The sequence below is a fragment of the Microtus oregoni genome, unplaced genomic scaffold (genome assembly GCF_018167655.1).
Source record: "Microtus oregoni isolate MIOR12 unplaced genomic scaffold, Mior012 000037F_ref0000500, whole genome shotgun sequence".
In the NCBI taxonomy this organism is placed as follows: domain Eukaryota; kingdom Metazoa; phylum Chordata; class Mammalia; order Rodentia; family Cricetidae; genus Microtus; species Microtus oregoni.
Window position 1 is genome coordinate 10,750,614 of NW_024543096.1, and position 21,100 is coordinate 10,771,713.

A 21,100-nucleotide genomic window follows, 5' to 3' on the forward strand; every position below is an offset into this window, starting at 1 on the left:
GCACATGCGTGCGTGTGTGCGCACAAGCGTGCATGTGTACACAAGCGTGCATGTGTGTGTGTGCACACAAGCGTGCGTGTGTGTGTGTGTGTGTGTGTGTGTGTGTGTGTACTTACCCATTTTGGTGTGCTGGTCTGGTATTATTTATTCCTTGTTTTTTCTTGTATGCAATTAACCTCTTCAGTACTGTATTGTAAGGTATTGGTTAAATTATACTTTTTCTTGGAATATCTTGCTTTCTCCAATTATGGTGATTGAAAGTTTTGTTGGGTATAATATGCTGGTCTGGTCTGTGGTCTTTTAGAGTTTGCAAAACATCTGTTCAGATCTGTCTGTCTTTTAGAGCCTTCACTGAGAAATCAATTAGAATTCTAATAGGTCCTCCTTTACATGTTACCTGATTTTTTCCCTTGCAGCAATTTCTATTCTTTCTTTGATCTCTATATTTAGTGTTTTTATTTATTTTGTGGGAGGGGTCTTCCTTTTCTTGTGAAGTCTATTTGGTATTCTGTTGTTTCTTATACCTTGATAGGTATTTACTTTTTTAGGTTAGGGGTGTTTTCTATTATGAATTGTTGAAAATATTTTCTGTCATTTGATCTTGGTTTCTTTCTTTCCTCTATTCCTATTATTCTGAGCATTGGTCTTATCATATTGCCTCAGATTTCCTAGATGTTTTTGGTACAATTCTTCTACTTTTAACCTTTTTTTCTGGCTGAGATATTCATATATTCTGGTTTGCCTTAATTCCCGAGTTTCTTTGTTCCATCTCTTGTATTCTTTTAGTGAAGCTTGACTCTGAGATTCCTGTGTGAGTTCCTAAGTTTTTCATTTCTAGACTTCCTTCAGTTTGGGTTTTATTTGTTGATTTGATTCCTGATTTAAAATCTTCAACTACTTTTTATTTATATCCTCCCACCTACTGCTACTTGGGTATCTCATACATTTCTTTAAGGGATTCATTCATTTTCTCTTTAAGAACCTCTGTCTTATTCATAAATGCTATTTTATGATATTTTTCTTGTACTTAATAATAGTGTAATTTTCTGAGCCTACTGTGGTAGAGTTGCTGGGCTTGAGGAGAAGCGCATTTTTTCTACTTGTATTTTTATGCTCAAGTCTAGCTATTTGGGTCTGGGAAGAGTCTAATCTAGTTTTCGATATCTGGTTTTGTCTTTTTGGGTAGGTATTTTGTTCCCTTTGTTTGATTGTTTTTTGGTTTTTATTTTTGTTTATTTTTCCCTCTCTGCTTCTTAGGAGAGTGTGTTGGTTGTTTGTTGTCTGGTGAGAAATTCTTCTGGGTTCTTGCTATATGTAACCAAAAAAAGGGAGGAAAGAAGGTTTTTACATGAGGATTTGCTTAGTGTTCTAGGAATAGTGGCAAAGTGAAGAGAAATCAAAGTACATGGTCAGCTATAAATCTCTTGGAATGAAACTCAGGGATTGGATATGGAAGAGTTGAGACAGAGATGAAAATCTCCAGTCAGCCTACCTGAGTCCCTGACCTGAATTGTTTGTGCATTCTTAGGAAGTGTCTGCTAGCTTTGGAACTTCAATGAAGTCCTGAGTGTAGGAAGGGTAATTAGAAGGGGATGATTGGGATGATCCACTGAAGATGGATGCAGAATGCATGGTCGGATGTAAACTTAGAGAAGAGACTGGGAATTTGAATTTGGAGGAGAGGAGGAATGGTGAAGATCTACAGTTAACCTACCTGTTTCTTTGGCCAGATTTGATATTTTAGTTCTTATTGAGGAATTTTGAACATGAGAGCCAAATAAAAATTTATTTGTAGATAGGACATTTCAGAATCCATGTTAAAATCTTTTAAACCTCTGACTAGTATGTAAGATTTGTCTCTATCATTTGATTTGGACAATTTTATCTTAAAAATATCCAATGAATATTAAACAATTTGGATATAAAAGCTCCTTTGCCTCCTTTGTTTAAAATGATTTTGTAACCAATATTAGATGTCTCCCGCAGACATTTTCATAGCAGTTTATACTTCTGAATTGAGAAAGCACATTCTCAACTTCAAACTAATATGATCTGTAATTTTGTGGCCAAGTTCACAGCTGGTGTCTTTGAGATCAGGCAATCTCTTTAAAGACTATATAAAAGGCAACACCTTTTCCTTGCTCTGCCTCAGGGTTTGTAGAAGCGTCAGATTTAACTGGACAGTGTTTCTTCAATGCTTCTGTTTTATCACCTATAATTTAAAAAAGTAATTTAAAGATGTTTTGTAAATGTGTGAAATACAAATGCAGTTTAAAAATTTTAAATGCTTTCACACTTTGCCATTGTGTTTCCAATGAATTTTTGAGGAATATTTTAGCATTTAAGATGTCAAAACTATTTGCTGTAGTAATACTAAACTCCATACATTGTTTTCAAAACATATTCTTTTCTTTTTGTTTTGTTTTCAACTAGGACCCCTACTATGGCTGGTGGCCTATTTTCTATTGACAGAAACTACTTTGAAGAGATAGGAACATACGATGCAGGAATGGATATCTGGGGTGGAGAGAATCTTGAAATGTCTTTTAGGGTAATTGAATTTTTCTTTATTTTTAAACTCTGAACATCGTATGTGGTAGCATGCACCTATCACACTCAATAATTTGTTGTCAATTTTTCCTAAGTAATGAAATTTACTGATCATTTGGTCAATATGTGTTTATTTAAAACTTTTACTAGAATCTTATTGCATGCAATGGTTATTGTTAAATTTGGAATTATATTAAATTTACATTTTCCAAATCATTTTCATGTATAGCCAAAATGTGTTAGGGTTTTCCCTTGTTAGAGCAGAGTAGCTTCAATTTTTGATTGAAGCATTTCTCCATCAACTAATCTAGTCTTCTTTACCTGATAATTGGAGGTGTTTATGTGACCTGAACTGCAAATGCGGCATGAATTTGTTCTTAAGGAACTTTAAGAAAAACTGTGGTCAAAGAATTTTGATAATTCGTCAAGAATCATTAACGCTTTTGCAATCAAAGACATTAGTGTTTAATATATTTATTTGAAAAATCCAAATTTACTTGCTAAAAAAAACTTTCGAACACATGAGATTTGAGGTCAAAGGTTACATAAGATCATTGAACATTTCTAGGCAAAAATGGAAATGCAGCCTCCAAATGTATCTTTATTCTAGCATGTAGAAAAGAGATTTCACAAATTTTACCTTCAACCACACACATTCTTTTAAAAAGAACTATTTTAATAAGACTAACTATTCCTTAATAAAATTCAATACAAAGCACTTACAGCAATAGCATTTTTAACAAAATCATCCGTAAAATTAAATGAACAGAGTCTGAATACATTAATGTAATCAGTTGAAAATTAGTTTTGAACTTCAATTTGTAAGTTTGTTTTCCACTAACACAAAAATATGTGATACTGTGTAAGAAATTGTTCAAGCTTGGGGGATTGGAAAGATGTTGTGATGCTTAAAAGTACTTGCTGTTCTTGTAGACACTACAAGTGGATTCAGATTTAATTCCCAGCACCTTCATGGTCCATCACAATCATCGTAACTCTAGTTCTGAACATCTCCATTATCTTCCAACTATGCAGGCACCAGGCACATGTAGGGCACACACACACACACACACACACACACACACACACACACATAAGATAAAATAAAATAAGAAAATATGCACCAGCATTTTTTCAAGATTTTTATAAAATTGTTGAATAAAGTTTCAATTTTTAATTTAGAATTTAGTGTGTTTGAGGTAGTTGAGATGTTTTAAAAGCAATAGAACTGACTTTTTTCAACACATATATCTATAAGTCGGATGATTATCATGACCATAAATAGAGTATTTTGTTTATTTCTTTATATATTTATATTATGTGTGACTTGTCAATAAAAAGTTAGAACCATTATTAGAACTGTCTTTTTATTATCAGGCTTATGTAATATTTTTTTTTTGCAGAAACTTTGAAGACATTTGGAGGCAGTCTCTTTTAATATAGATCTACAAATGATAAAAATATGAAATGAACCAATAAATCAAATAAGCAAACAAATAAAAATAAGAAAGAAAGGGAGAAAAAAATATTAATAAACACAAAGACATTTGTTTTTATTTTTATAGGATATAATACAAGACTGTAAGCTCTTATTCACAGATTTTCTGGGATTGTGTGAAAAAAAACAACAATCAACAGAACAACAGTCCAGTTACTGCTATCCCAATTGTTTACCTTCTCTGCATTTTTCACCTTTTTAAAGGGTCATATTATCTCCGTTCTACATATTAGGATTGTTATCTATCTATAGACCCCCTTACTTTGATTACATACCTTCCACATTTGAGGGAGACTGCATGCCATTTCAAAAAAACTACATGATTAATAGGATTATTAGGAAAAGCCTGATCAGGAAATATGACAGAGTTACACATGTGTAGAAGGGGGCGTACAGATATCAGGAAAGCAGTTGGAAGGTAACTGAGGGCCTTTTGAATAATGAGAACCCTGAAAAATGACAGGAGATTCTGTGCTCGACTACTTAGGGATATTAACAAATTAAAGTAACTGTTTTCAAAGGTTTAAGACATTATTGCTTTAAGCACCATCACCACTACCCCCTCCCAATTTGTCTGTGGATTGATCTCAGAATATATTGTGATATTTGCTAAAAACCTTGATTGACTATCCAGGTTACATATTTTATGATAGATGTATATTCAACATAGGATGCAAAGATGACTAAGGCATATTTTCTTGTTCCAAAGGTGCAGCAGCATTCATATAAGACATAGGTGTTATTGGCAAAAATAATAGATATTGTTTCTTATATATGTCAAATAATTTCATGTGAACAAGTCCATTCAACTCAGCTGAAGAAGTGACTATCATAGTAATACTTGTGTGGTTTTGTAGTTGTGGAGTTTTCGGCTAGCACTCTAAGTAAAACAGAAATATTGGAATTTGAAACATAAGTATACTGGGAAGGCTTAAAGAAATTTGAAACAAAAGAAAGGAATGTATTGCCAATTGTCTTTTATTTTTCATTATGGTATCACTTTGTTTATAATGATTATTGTGATCATGTAGACATTCTAGACACTGGCAAGTTAGTCACAGCAACAGTGTTTCTATCTCCTTAGTAACAATTTAAACACAGCAGTAAAGCATTACAAGATAACTTTGAAGCAAGAAAATAAACTTCCTTACCACAGTATAATGGTATGTATGCTGGTGTTGGTAGTAATTTGAGTATAGGATTGCCAAGAACCAAAGCTAGCATTCTGTGATCACAAGTTCTGTTGCTATGTGTCCTGCACTACATCCTCAGCCATAACGTAACAGACTGAAGAGTTGCCTAAAGAAAGGATGAGACGCATTTACTTTCCAGATTTCCAATATGGTTGCCTCATTTGTGAAATCTTTCTTTGAATGATCTCTCCTGTGGTAGAAAAATGTGTATCCAGCAGCCGTGAGAATAGCTAGAGGGTGATTCTAATACCTCAGCAAAAATTTAGTTTCCGGTCTTTCTCCCCACTAAACCGTACATGTCACTTACATAACAAAATCCTAAGGATAATATCTAGATAGAAATTAACTAATAAATGAGTTCATTTTATCTGCATTTATTGAATTCAATAAATTCTGAGTATATAATACTGATAGAGAACCTTGATGGTCTTGTGGAACTTATATTTTAGTAGGGCATTGGTGATGCACAAGATCCATGAAGTGTATTAATATATGACCCATTAGTGTTTAAGAAAATAATCACAGTTCACAACAAGGAACTGTTAATTGTTGGAAGGTGGTAAGGGGTTGAGATTTTGCAGTTTATAGATTTGTAGAATTTATAGAAGGAAACCTGAGTGGGTAATAAACGATAAATTAAGTGAAATTTGAATTACTATAAAAGTGTCATCTCTCTTCCTATGGTAATTTGATTAGCGTGTTACCCAACATATCTTGCTGTCAAAATTCTTTGCATTTCATGAACAATAGCACATGGAACAGTAATAATAACACAAAGACTAGTGGTACTAATACTCCATATCGTTTTGTACATGTGACAATGGAAATAGTCTGCCAGCTGTTGAATTGGTTAAGCTGTTTTAGGAAGAAGGTCTGAGAAAGCACAACTGGTAGGACCTTCCTACAAGCCTTGATAGACTAATGCTTGGAAGTTTGTATTGAAAGTTATGCAGCCTGAGCCCAAAACTAAACTATACTACTATCTTTGGAGGAAAGTTGGAATAGGTTAGTATATTTCCAAAGTTTTAGTTCATCCATTTCTAAAATGGAAAAGACAGAGCAATACACTATATGTTCAAAAAAAGAGACAAAATAAATTATGGATACAGTTTTGAATATACAGTTTCCCATAGATGAAATATATCCTAGACGTCATCTCTTGAACTATGGTAATAAATTATGGATACAGTTTTGAATATACTGTTTCCCACAGGTGAATTGTATCCTAGAAGTCATCTCTTGAAATATGGTTATAAGCTTTGCATAAACCACATCATTGCTGAGTATCATTTAATAACAACCTTTCTGGAAAATCTTGTCATGAGAAAATGCATCTAAAAAGCCTTTCGATGCCTGATTATGTAACACATATATAAACTGTCTCCCAAGTTCCCAACATGAGAAGAAATAATAAGGGAAAAGCTACGTTGAATGAGTTATAAAAGAGTAAAATTTTAAAGAAACATGATGGGAACAAAAGTCTGTTTCTTTAGGAAAGTTGAAACAATTCTTTATGAACTTGTGGAAAACAGAGAGCTGACAAATATTACCAATGTTGAGAAAGAGAAAGGAGACATACTGATAGATTTTTGAGCTATAAAAATGTGTAAAAAATAGTTTGGACAATGTAGAATTAACTGTGTAATTCCAATTGTATAATTCTGTACTATCCAAACAATTATTATACATTTTACCCTAGGAAATGATAAAATGGGCAATTTCCTTAAAAGTAAAAGTGTTAAAGCACATTGGAAATCAACAATTAATCTCACATCTAGTAAAGAAATATATGCGGCATAGGGAATATCTTCAGACCAGAACTCTATAGCCAGATAACACTGATGGTAAATTTTATCAAAGATTTCTATTGGAATACATAGATTTCAACACAAATATTTTTTAAAAAATTAAAGTACAAAGCAATGTCACTTGTGAACACGGATTTAAAAAAAGCTTACAAAACTTTATCAGTTAATCTTTCTCTGATGTGAACCCAAGGACAATGGCATGGGGTTTTGAACTTACGTAATGTGCTGGCTTTGTGGGAGCCTAGCCAGTTTGGATGTTCACCTTCCTAGATATGGACAGAGGGGGGAGGACCTAGGACTTACCACAGGGCAGGGAACCCTGAACCCTGACTGCTCTTTGGGCTGGAGAGGGAGGGGGAGAGGAGTGGGGGGAGAGGGAGAAGGGTGGGAGGAGGGGGAGAAGGGTGGGAGGAGGGGGAGGGAAATGGGAGGCTGGGAGGAGGAGGAAATTTGTTTTTTTTTTCTCCTTTTCTCAATAAAAAAATAATAATAACTTCAAGTGGAAATCATCACAGAGATATAATTTTCACTGAATGTTTAAAAACCAGTCAATTTAAATCTCAATACTAACAAAATAGAAGATAAAAATAAATTGACCAAATGAATGGATTTGTGAAAAGTTCTAACAAAATTATATTGTTCTGCTTTTAGATAAAGCAAAGGAAAAATTCTTTGAACAAATGAATTATTGAAAAGTCAGTAACAGGGTTTCAGTGGGAAAAATTAATGAAGATTGAATATAAAATTTATACACTTTTAGCAGTAAAAAATGGAATGTAGGATCTTTGTAAATTTTTTGGTGATTAAGACGCCATTTGATCCCAGCACTTGGAAGGCAGAGGCAGGCAAATCTCTGTGAATTCGAGGCCAGTCTGGTCTACAAGAACTAGTTCGGGAACAGGCACCAAAGCTGCAGTGAAACCTTTCCTCAAAAACAAAGCAAAAACAAAAACAAAGGATCTTAGTCTGTTTGGAAGCACACCTTCCTAGGCCTGGATGGAGGGGGTGGAGGGCCGTGGACTTCCCACAGTGCAGGGAACCCTGCCCTCTCTTAGGACTGGAGGGGGAGAGGGAGGGAAATAGGAGGAGGGAAGGAGGTGAAAATTTTGAATGGTATTATTTATAAAGCAATAAAAAGTTAAAAAACAAACAAACAAACAAAAGCTCCATTTGAGCAGGAAGTAGGGAAAGATAAACTATAAACTCACATAACTGCCCTTTGGGAATTCCAACCTGGCAAACAGAATGAGACAAGCAACAGAAAAGCTACCCAGCAAGGCTAACCAAGTATTTTTTAGTTGATTTTTATTGAGCTCTACATTTTTCTCTGCCCCCCTCCCTGCCTCTCCCTTCCCCTTCAACCCTCTCCCAAGGTCCTCATGTTCCCAATTTACTCAGGAGATCTTGTCTTTTTCTACTTCCATGTAGAATAGATCTATGTATGCCTCTCTTAGGGTCCTCATTACTGTCCAGGTTCTTAGGTTCTCTGGGATTGTGAATTTATTGATTGTGAATTTTCTTTGCTTCATGTTTAAAAACCACATGTGATAACCAAGTCTTTGAACTCTAGGTTTGACTAGGAAACCTCACTTATGTCAATAAAGCAGAAGGAATTGAAGGATAGGAATGGAAGATGTTTAGTAACATCAACCTTGAGTTAACACACTTACACACACACATGTTCAGAAGTGTGTGTGCACTAACTTTCATGTATATACACATGCATACCAAATACACACTTAATAAATATAACAGAAAGATGAGGAAATGATGAAGTTGGCATTCTTACTAGTTCTACTTAAATTTATAGTGGAACTTTTGGTTGCACAATGTTATGAAAATAAAAGCAAAACATCCTAGGGAGGAAGATATTAAGACTGTCATTGAATATTGGCTTAAAAATCTCAAAAACAAACAGAATTTATAAAATACTGCTAAAATACACAACAGTTACTTTCATTTCTATATAGGACCCAACTTAATCAAACTGAAAAATTACTATTATAGCACCAAAAATGTGATATAATGGTTATAAGACAATAATAAAATTGCAATTTCCTACTGTGAAAAGAAAAATATCTAAATAAATTTAAAATGTACTATATTTATTTGCTGATAGCTTCTACATCATAAAGAGTGCTTCCTTCTCCCTTGCCTTAGTACGAAGCAGACTACAGAAGATTTTTATATATAGAATTCGACAAACATTCTAATACCAATATAAAAACACAAGTGTTGTAGAATGCTTAAAATCACTTTGGTAAAACAAAAAGTTGAACAATAGTATGAATTAAAATGTACTGCTAGTTATAGTAAATAAGACTGTAGAATAGCAATAAATTCAAGGCAGTGGAACAAATCTGAAAATTTGGAAACAAACCCACAAATATATGAGCATAATTTTGTCGGCAAATACTCAAAGGCTGGTCAGGAAAAAATAATGTATTTTCAATAAATGGAATTGGAACACTGGAAATACTTATAGAAAAAATATCTGTCCAAAATTCAAAAATAATGATTAATTCAAATGTAGGCCTATAGTTATACAAAAAATACATTTGGGAATATAAAGTTTGATTATTATTGTGAAGCTACTATTTCTATTATTGGTATTAACATTAATAATCAATATTTTATTAATAACTGATCATTTGCTTTAGAGAGAGAACTTTGCTATCTGTGTACCAATTTTCTTTTCTTACAAATTCCATTGCAAAATTCAATACATTTGTTCAGTTTATATAAGCAAGGAAGAGGTCTTGGTGTATGAAATTGACTTCTTTTCAAACTCTAGAAGTAATGGGGTGGAAAGAAGTTAGAAACAGCATAAAAATGAAAAGGAGAGATTCCAAAAAACAGTGTGAAAAGACGCTAAAGAAACTGTTCTACAATATTACCAGAAGCCAGGAATTTTCTCCCAAATGCCTATCCAATTTCACTTGTACATTGTCACAAGTGAAAGTGAGCCGGAATGATGTGCTAGTAGCAAATCATGGCAGACAAAAGTCTTCCTGGAATAGTTTGAGTAGAACTCTTTACATTTTTTATAAACTTAATTCTTCTGCTTAAGGAAAAGATATTATCTGTCAATGTAGAAAACTAGACTTCATTGTCTTTTTACTTGTAAAATTTGAGGAACTAGAAAAGGATGGAAGTCTTTCACCTAATTGAAATTAATATTAGTATGTTCCTATATTAGTCATGATTTTGATATATATGTTTTTATGGAATACTTTTTCTTAAATATGTTAAAAAGAAGCTGTAAAATTGTAATATGTTTTATTTGGCTCAGTTTTAATAAATATGAGGTGATAAATTGAGGTCATATGTACACATGACCTCATAAAGAGTATAAACCAGTATTAATGAGTTGACTAAAAGCTAAATGTAAAAGCATCAATAGACAACTTTCTTAACCTTAATGCTAAGTTTATTTCCGATATCCCTCTTTTTCTACCTTCTTCCTTCTATTGCTTTTTGTTGTTGCTGCTGCTGCTACTGTTGATTATTTTAAACAGAATCTCACTGGGTAGTGCAGGCCAGTCAAGAACTCACACAGCCACCTTCTGATGAAACAATTATAGATAGTATCTATCATGTTTGGTTTTATATCTATATTTTCTAATGTTTAATTTACACCTCTAGATAGACCCATTATCAAAATATTTCTCTTATTCAAAGTTAGGGAGGGATTTTTGTATTTAAACCACAGAGTAAAAACCTTAGGGTGTCCCAAAAGATTATAACTTTGACCATTTTTGTTTTGAAAATGAAACTGAGTGTCATATAAGAAATGTATTTGTAGGCTGAAGAGATGGCTCAGAGGTTAAGAGCACTGACCCCTCTTCCAGAGGTCCTGAGTTCAATTCCCAACGACATGATGGCTCACAACCATCTATGATGAGATTTGGCACTGTCTCTTGGCAAGTGTACATATAATAAATTAATTAATTAAAAAAAGAAACGTAGTTGTTTTAATTGTATTTCACTGACTTTGTGTTTTTATTGTTTGTGCTATTTAGATTTGTTGTTTTGTTACTGCTCAGTTTGATTTTTTTTTTTTGCTTGATCAGTATTTTTTTTAAGAGATGAAGAAAAATAAAGGGGCATGGGTCCTTGTAGGTGGCAGAACCAGGAAGGAGTTGGGAGAGGGGAGAAGTCTGATCAGGATATGTTTTATTTTCTGTTGTGAGGTTATAATTGTATGATTCCCTATATACCCATAGGAAGAACAGGGAAAATGATCAAGTAGATTAGACATTAAGGCAATTTTAGGATGATACTAACAAGAATTCATTGCTTGCATATTATAGGTTAAAATTTCATAAAGTGGAAGCGTACATTTGTTAAATTAAACCGTAAAAGGTAAAATAGTTCTATTGTATACTTTTTAATCCAAAGGATATCTTGCATTCATATTATAAAAGGAAAGAACATGTAGCATTTGTCTAAGTATTGATTGCTTCATTTAGTATAATATTTTCTAGTTTTATCATGAGCTCCCCATTTTTTTACTGCTGAATAGTAATCCATTGTATATATTTATTATATTTTAATCATCTAACCATCATTTGACGAACATTTTATTTGTCTTCTTTTTTCTAAGTCTTAAGTATCAATGGACACGGTAGAGCAAGTATTCTATGGTGTAGAATACTGAATCCATTGGGTAGATCCTGAGCAAGGGCATAGCTGCATCATATGGTGTATCTATTTTAGGTTTTTGAGATTTCTCCAGATTGATTTCCAGAGTGGCTGCACAAGTTTGCAATCTGACCAACAGTTCTCTTAATATTTGGCAGCATTTTTAGGTATTTTCTTAATCTATTTTGACTAGAGTAAGGTAAAATCTGAAAGTAGCTTAATATGTATTTCCTTAGCTGCTGAAGGTTTTGAAGACCAAGATATATCTTATTCATTTTTATTTCTTTTTTTCAGTGCTCTCTTATTGCTATATAGCCTTTTTTTTTTAATTTGAGTCATTTTCTTTACTGTTTTTTTGAGTTCTTTGTATATACTTGATTGAAATTCTCTATCAAATGTATAGGTGCCAAAAAGTCTTTCTTACTATGTGGGCTACCTCTTCACCGATTTAATTTTTTTTCTTTGCTGTGTGCAAGATATTTAGTTTTATGAGCTCATTATACGTTGTCAGTTGTTGGTCTTAAGTCTGAACTGTAGACCGAGTTTCTATCCCACCCAGACCCACAATTATTCAGTCTCAAAGAAACAGCAGGCAGTGGTGGCACATGCTTTTAATCCTAGCAGTCAGGACGCAGAGTCAGGTAGATCTCTGTGAGTCTGAGGTCAGCCTGGTCTACAGAGTGAGTTTCAGAACAGGCATCAAAGCTACAGAGACACCCTGTCTCAACCCGCCCCCCACCAAAAAAAAAGAAGAAAGAAAGAAAGAAAGAAAGAAGGAAAGAAAGAAAGAAAAAAGAGAAAAAAAATACAGATGTTTATATTAATTATAAGGTGTTTGGCCTATTAACCCAGGCTTATTATTAACTAGCTCTTATTACTTAACCCATAATTCTTGTCTATATTTAACCAAGTCATAACTTTTCTCAGTAAGGCATTCTCATCTTGCTTCCTCTGAATCTGGCTTGTGATGGACTCTTTGCATTTCCTCTTCCCAGAATTCTCCTAGTCTGGTTGCCCTGCTTATACTTGCTGCCTGACAACTAGCCAATCAGCATTTTATTAAACCATCATGAGTGACAAACCTTTATAGTGTACAGGAACATTATCCCACAGCACTGAAAAAATACACCTGTAAATTTATATATTTCAGATTGCTGCCTATGTCTTTTTCTAGCAATGTCTGCCTTTCAGGCTTCAAATTGAAATCTTTGACTCATTTTGTGTGTGTGTGTGTGTGTGTGTGTGTGTGTGTGTGTGTGTGTGTGTGTAATAATGAAAGATTTGGGCCTAATTGCTTTCTTCTATCCATGGACTGTTGAGAGTCATCTTTCTGGGGTGACTTCTGCCCAGATCTTAGCTGCGGCAAGTTTATACATTCCAGGGTAGGAACGTGAAGAATAATAGAGATAAGAAACAATCATAGAGACACAAAAAAGTAATGGAAGGGTAACCCAGTGAGTACTGAATGCAAAATTCAATTGTGTTTATTTTCCATACACTTTATACCCTAATGCAAAAGGAGGAAAGAAGAAAAGACTGCTTTGACATGATACAAAGGACAACCAGAATAGTTATTTGCCCCAATACTTGAGATATCAAGGAACTATATCTTGAGTTAAGCATTCTGTTGTTTAGACAGTGAACCCAGCCTAGACAAAGTATCCTGAAGGCAGCCACAAGTTAGGTCAAACCTTCCATCTCAAAAAATGGAGCAGAAGTATACTTGAATTCTCTCACCTTTGGTCAGGGTGGAATAGGTCTACCTCTATGGGCCATCTCAGTGTCCAAAATACATAGGGACATAGGTAAATGGGTGTATCGACACTTCTTGTCAACAAGTTTGAGTAAACAAAACAAAATCAAGGTTTCTCAACTTCTGATAAGGTGAAATAGTCTCATATTTTTGGACCTTCATGACGGACATTTGGTTTTCCCAGCTATATATAGTGAGAAGATTGTCTTTTCTCTGGTTTATTTTTGTATTATTATTTGTCAGAGATAAGTTGGTCATAATAATGTACACTCATGTTTGTGTATTCTATTTCATTCTGCTGCCTGGGTTTTTTTTTTGGCAGTAATAGCCTCTTTTTTTTTTTATCACAAATGCTATATACAAGAACTTCAAATATGTTATGGAAATCTCTCCAGCACTGTCCTTTTTCCCTTTGATCACTTGGGCTACCTATAGCCTTTTGTGATTCATATTCATTTTAGAATGTCTTTTCCTATTTCTATGAATGATGAAGTGCAGGGAGTGATGTGTATTCCATTCAACCAGTTGCTACCAGTATCATGGTCATTTTCTCAATCATAAGTCTGCCAATCATTTCACATAGGAAGTCTTTCTGTATTCTAAAACCTTTTTCAATCTATTGCATCAGAAACTGAGATTTCTCATTATAGGTGCTTTTTACTTATTTGCTTAGGCTTATTCTTAGTTTTAAAATACATATGTTTTTAGATTATTTGATAATTTTATTCTTATGAGTGTCCTATTGCATGTATGTATGTGCACCATACATGTACCTAACGCTAACATAGTACAGACATGGATGTTCTTAGAATGGATTTCATTTACCAGCCACTGTGGGTACGGAGCATCCATCACTGGTCTTTTATAAGATCAACAAGGTTTTTTTAACCACTGAGCCAACTCTTCAGCCAATATTCCTAGATATTTGTTGAATATTTCAAATAGGAATGTTTCTATGACCTCTTTCCTAGTGTGTTATTGGTATATGGAAAACTTTTGGATTTTGTAAGTTATATTTGTGTTCTGTCACTTTACTGACATTTTAATTAGATTAGAACTTTTCTAATGGATTTCGGGATTTTTTTATAAATATTATATCATCTTACAATAGAGATAATTTGTCTTCCTTTTTCTATATTTATATGTATTTATTTTCATTTTCTTGTCTTACTGTTCTAGTTAATTCCTCAAGCACTATGGTGGAAGGAGTAGGGAAGTAGAAAGTCCAGTCTTGTTCACGAATTTAATAAGACTACTTCAGGTTTTTCTGCATTTAGGTATTATTGGTTGTGGCTGTGTCATATATAATCTTTATTAAGTTAAGGTATAATCCTTACCAATCAACTCTCTCTGGGATTATTATTATGAAAGCATGGTGTATTTTGTCAAAATCCTTTTCTGAATCTACTGAGATGACCATGTAATTTTTTGCATTAAAGTCCATTTATATTACTGAATTATTTATTTTGATTTAATTTTAACTGCATCTGTAATATAAAGCCATATCCATCATGGTGGATGATATTTTTCATGTATGTCTGTATTCCCTTTGATAGTATTATTGAGAATTTATTAAAGATATTTAGTAAAGATATTTTTGTATTTGTGCTGGGTTTAGGTAATAGAGTTGATACTGGTTTCACAAATTAGTTTGGAAGATTGATGGTGGATAAATTTTTGATGTATTTCCAATATTATTCCAAAATTTCTTCAGTATCTGTTATAATGTTTACCTCTTAATATCTGATTCTGTTTATTTTGATTACTTTTTTAATTTTAATTTTGCTGAATTGCCACAAGGCCTGTCAATCATTGTTACCTTTTCAAAGAACCAGTTCTTCATATATATATATATATATATATATATATATATATATATATATATATCCCTTGATAAGGATTTCAATGTAGGTTAATCTGAAATAATTTTCATATTATCTTTACAAGAGAATTTTGATTAACCTCCCATTAAATATGCTCAATCAAATTAAATAGAATTAACCATGCCTAGGAGTTATTAACCAAATAAAATGAACTCAATGGTATTTTGTATATTTTTGTTTACTTTTTCTTTGATTTGCCATTAATTGTCTTATTCATCTTTTTCCTATATTGATCTTCATTTTTATGGTTTTTATGAGTCTTGTTTGTCTCCTGTATTTTTGTGGTTTTGATATTTGAGAAAGAGATAGAGAACATATAAATTTTGTGAGTGGGGAGGGGAGGAGGATGTGGAAGAAATTGGAAGAGGGGAAAATATGATCAAATATATTGTATGAAAATGATTTGATAAAATATAGGAAAAGAAAAATTGAGACAGTACCCTGCTGACTTATATCTGATGTACTCCTGAAATACTTCTATATGAAAAGATTGATTATTTTTTATTTAAATACAATCAATTAACTTAGAACTATTTATCTTAGAAATTGAACTTTAACTTTTCTCATATCAAATGGAAATTTTAAGAAATACTATACATAAATTTTTAATATTTTATCATTGTATGTTTGTATCCATAAATACACATGACAGATATTTATCATATAATATATAATAACATGTGTATATATACACACATTGTATATATATAACCTATACATGCATCTATATATGTATCTCTATATACATATATGTATATATACACATATTATATGCATATATTATACATTTAATATTATTATGAGATACTTGTCATTAGTTTAAAATGTAGTTTACAATAAATTATCTTAGGTAATTTATTTTTTACCTGAAAAATATGTTCATATGTACAGAACATGTATGCACAGTGTCTGTCTCATGGGGTTTAAGCTACTGGGAGATGAAAGACAATAAATGAATAAGCATAATAATCACTCTGATTATTTTAGAAAAAGAAATGTGCCTAGTAGAAAATAAAGCTATATAAGGTAATTAAAAACATGAATTTTGACAGATAAAGAATTTTATTAGAATGTTCTGGAGTACCTGTAAGAGGATATTTGAACTTAAACCAAACGACTTGAAAAAATTCCAATTGTACACATTTTTGCTGAGGGACATTCAAGAGAAAGCATGCAGTATACCTTAAAGGTTTTGAAGAGTCATGAAAATAGCTGGATTCATTCATAAAAATGTTGATAATCTACATCTAAAAGACAAGAAGGGTTTGAAAGTGCAACTCATTGTCTCAGACAAAGTATTTTTTGACTGGCTTATATTACAGTCAGTGTATGCTTGCTATTTAAGAAGTACAGTCCTAGGTAGTAGACATACAGAAAAGAAGTAAACAGTCCAGGCCATGTTCTAAGGACTTACACTGTTTTGAATGCTTGCCTTTTTACAGAGTGTCATGATCGATTCCAGCATATATTATGCATATGAGGTAGTGTTTCTCCCACTAATTTATTTGTCTTGAATGTATCTTGAAATGTTCACTTTATACTTTCTTATACTTCCATAGTAGCAGACATATATCCAACTATCCATACTTTATATGCAATCAACGTAGTATATACCTAGTCCCTCACCAGACCCCATGAAGATATGGCTTTTTAAATTTCAATATGTGTGGGATATTTAATAAAAATGACATAAAATGGTACAATTCTAGGTACCTTTACATGATACATTATGTTTAAACAGAAGAGAGACGGCTGTGGTTTCTTATAGCCAGGAAAGAATTTATAAATTATAAATGTTAGGTCTTATGAGACCACTCACTGGGTAAATGTGCTGATCATGCAAGTATGTTGACTTCAGTGCAATTGACACAACACATAGAAGGAAATCAATGACTTCTCAAAGTTGTCATTTGACTGCCCCTCTCATGCTGTTCTACCTTGCTACACACATATTATCATGATCATTCACAAATAATAATAAAAATAAATATTTTATATATTCCAGCTGCTGAGACTTATAGGTAACATCAGAAATGAAGAGCAAAAGATAGACATCTGTAGTATCAGTTTATTATCTTTGTCAGTTTTTTTCTTTGGTTTTGTTGATGTTTGATTGTTTGTTGTTTTTATTATTTTTAACCAAACTTTTGAATATTTGATAGCCAAGTTTGTGGATATGAAGGAGTAAGGACACAGCATAACAATCTGAGTTTAGGTCCACACATAAAAAGTCAAAAGTGATCTTATACTCTGTAACACCTTCACAGGGGTTCAAAGACAGGAGGCTCACATCAATAAATAATAAATGTATTTAATAAAAGTATTCTATAATTTAACCAAAAAATGGTACCTGAAGTTCAAGGAAAGGTCTTATTTCAGGGGTGATAGGCAGAAATCAGCAGAGGATCATACTAGACTTCTTCCTTTGGACTCATTGAACACATACATGCACACACACATACACACACACACACACACACACAGAGAGAGAGAGAGAGAGAGAGAGAGAGAGAGTCAGAGACAGATACAGAGAGACAGAAAGAGAGAGAGATACACACAGAGAGATTTAATATTTGTCCATTTTTTCTTCTTTGGAAAAATTAAATGAAAGCTACCACAAAAGAATTGCATTTTGTGTTTTGTGGAGGTATCATTTTGTTTACACAATTAATAACATCCTTTAAAATCTCAATAAACTGAGATAATTCTAAGTATGTGGTTCCACAATGACTTCTAGAACATAGTTCCCACACTGAACTTCCCATAAACAGTTGACTGGGAAACCTACTGCTAGTCAGAATTAATGCATTCAAAGTCAAACCCATGTACTTTTTATTAAAGAGCCAAATTTAAATCTCTATGGTAACTACTGCAATAAATGTGCAGCATCTTAAGCTATGATTATCCTGTCACCCTTAGTGATGTCTATCTTAAGTGCTTGACTACCAATCATTTCACTGTTGTTCTAGTCAACCAGAAATGTAGGTAAAAAAAGAAACTAATTATGAAATTCATTTAAATAAGCCTCAACAGCTTCAGTAATAGCAGATTGCAGATTCCAGATATGAGGAGTGACTCTGAGGTGTGACATGATACTAAGGGGAGACTTTGATCTAACTTCAAAATTGGGTGTTAAGTATAAATGCAACAGTAATTAAGGATCAGTGAAAGGCTGATTGCAGATTTTAACAGATTTTTAATTATCCCTAAAACTTAGCAACTTCACACTGTTCACCACCTGTAAAAATTTGACTAGATAAATTAAAGATTCTAAAAATGCTTTCATTAATTTTCAAACTAACCACTAATTTGTACTACAAATATGCTAAAATAGATAGAAAAATTTATCGTGAAGTTATTAATCCTTTTTAGGGCCAACGGGGTGCTCTTTGGTAATAAATTTCTTTCTGTGATTCTCATTCCATTATTTTCCTGCATTTTAATTTATTTAGTCACTTTATAGTGAAGTAATACTCAATCCTTTATGCCTTCTCTTTATTTTAATTGAGCGATTAAATTCTGCATTTAATTTTTGTTGTTGTTGTTCTCTGTTTTAACAGGCTAAACCACTTGGTAGTCTATTTCTTAAGTGACTAAAATGCAAGAGATTTTGAGAAATCATCAGGATTTTTTGGAATGTTTTTCATGAAAAGCTTTAAGAAGCAGTCTATTTAGAAATTCATCTCACAAATCCCACAGTGACATGTTTGAGTTTAGTGATTTGCCCTGCAGACAGTGACTATTCCTTGTTTATCTTTGTAACTCTGCAGAAAGACCCCAGAAACACAATACTTTGTCAACACCTGAATGGAAACTCTAGACTCCTTAAGGTCACGTAAAGTTAAAGATAAACTTGATGAAGTTAGAATTTGTGTTGCAGAGTTGAGGCAAAGAAAAGGCAGGGTGACGGATCGGAAAGGTAGCCCAACAGCATTTATGATCAAAGAACTATCTGAACATGACTGGCTTTGCCAAGAGAGAAAATAGGAAAAGTAACAGAGTAGGGCACATCCTTAAGTAGCACCTACATCCAGGGGTGGGAGAAGGAAGAGCAACTGAAGGCAAAGCTGTCAGAGAGGAACTAATATAATGTCACAAAATCTTAGAAAGTTATGGTGATTGTCAATAGTGTCAGCTGCCGCAGAGAAGCAAGAAAGTAAGAATAATGAAAGCTCATAAAAGGCTTCATGAGCAGTTCTGGATGATGGATTCAGAATTCTGGAAAATAGGATAAGGTAATTGGATTTTGAAGATATGTAGGGGAAGAGAAACTTTTAAAACACATTTACCAGCAAACAGGAAAGAAACTGCAAAACAACTTAAGGGGTAAATATGATCCAAGTAATTATTTTTTATATTCTATCCTTTTAGCATAGAGTAATAAAAGAAAACATAGACTGGTAGCAAATACTTAAATGCAATGTGATATGGAAATATAATGGATAATTTATGAAATAAATGCCTGAAATATTGGAGGATTATTACTGTGGTGATAAAGTAATGTATGTAATACTTAGTTAGTAAGAAACTTGCATATTCTTTATTTGACTACATCCTTATCAAAATAGTGTGAGTTCCTACTTTTCTATTATATAGCTGAATATTTTGAGCAGCACAGAAAAAGCTTTGTGATTAACATTTGGTAGTGCTAATATTCAAAGCCTCCTCTCTTGGATCTATTGCCTGTATTCTGAGTTCTTGAAGTCCAGGGTAGTGTTTAACATTAGAAGGGAAGAAAATGTCTTCCTGAGGGAGGTGAAAGAAAGCTAAATCTGGTTGAGATGTTTCTATTTGTAAATGAGTTGGAGGTCTAATCTAGCCTTCATTAACCCAACAAAAGTGGAAAAGAAGACTGTAGTTGCATTGGTGCCCAATAAGAGGAAAAGATTTTCTACTAACTTTGACTTCATCAGAAACATTTAACAAAAAGTAACTTTAAATATCAATTAATTGTATCTTGAAAGAATAGGGAACGAGAAGAATTATCTTTACTATGCTTTAAACAACATGTTGGGTGAAAACATTGCTTTTTACATTGACTATAGGAGCAGAGTAATATGTTAATGTTGTTGTTTCATTTGTCTGTACACACACAAACACATAACACAACTTTGATGTTGTAAACCGAGCATAGTGCATTGTCACTAACCTATACTCTCAGCTTCTCATAATTGTATAAGAACTCATTTCCAGTCTGCAATGTGGTCGACACTAACTGCTATGAATTTGTTTTATTAATCAAAAATGCCAGTATTATATCATACTACCCAAGTGGGGTTTGAGGGCTTTTTCATGAGCAGTTGGGATATACCTACGTGGATTGTTTTGTTGTTGTTGTTTTTTATGTTTTATACTTGTCTTACTTCATAAAAGTGTTTCTGTAAGACAATGTTTGAAAGAGAACCATAGTGTTTCACCGATGGCATTCGAATTATATGTGCCCCTTTCCCCACCTAAAGGTGTACCTGTTTTCAGTGAAGTGGTTATGAATCCTGGTCGTGAACATGGTAGGAGTGGCATGAGTAATATTCTCTTTGGTCAGTCCCTTTCCTGACAGTATGAAATTCTGTTCTTTCTAATGTCAAATGCATGTGGATAACTAGACTTTGAGATGCCCAGTTCTACCATTTACAATTCAACTTGTCTGTGGGTGACTTGAAAAAAATGTGTTTTATTATTCCTTCTCTGCTCAGTAGGATGCTTGACACAAAGGCAGTGACAAATGTGTATTTGCTGAGCAACTGCCAAGTCAAAACCCCTTCACTGAAGTT

The 21,100-nt window shown here is 33.1% G+C and overlaps 1 protein-coding gene across 3 annotated transcripts in view; it reads left to right on the top strand.

Moving 5' to 3' along the window:
• Galnt13 (polypeptide N-acetylgalactosaminyltransferase 13) overlaps positions 1-21,100 on the top strand; it is a 475,135-nt gene that overhangs the window by 283,998 nt on the left and 170,037 nt on the right. For all 3 annotated transcript variants that reach the window (XM_041631595.1, XM_041631593.1, XM_041631594.1), the window contains one exon: positions 2,434-2,551. In XM_041631595.1, the coding sequence (XP_041487529.1) occupies positions 2,434-2,551 (118 nt within the window). The remainder of the gene's footprint in view (positions 1-2,433; positions 2,552-21,100) is intronic.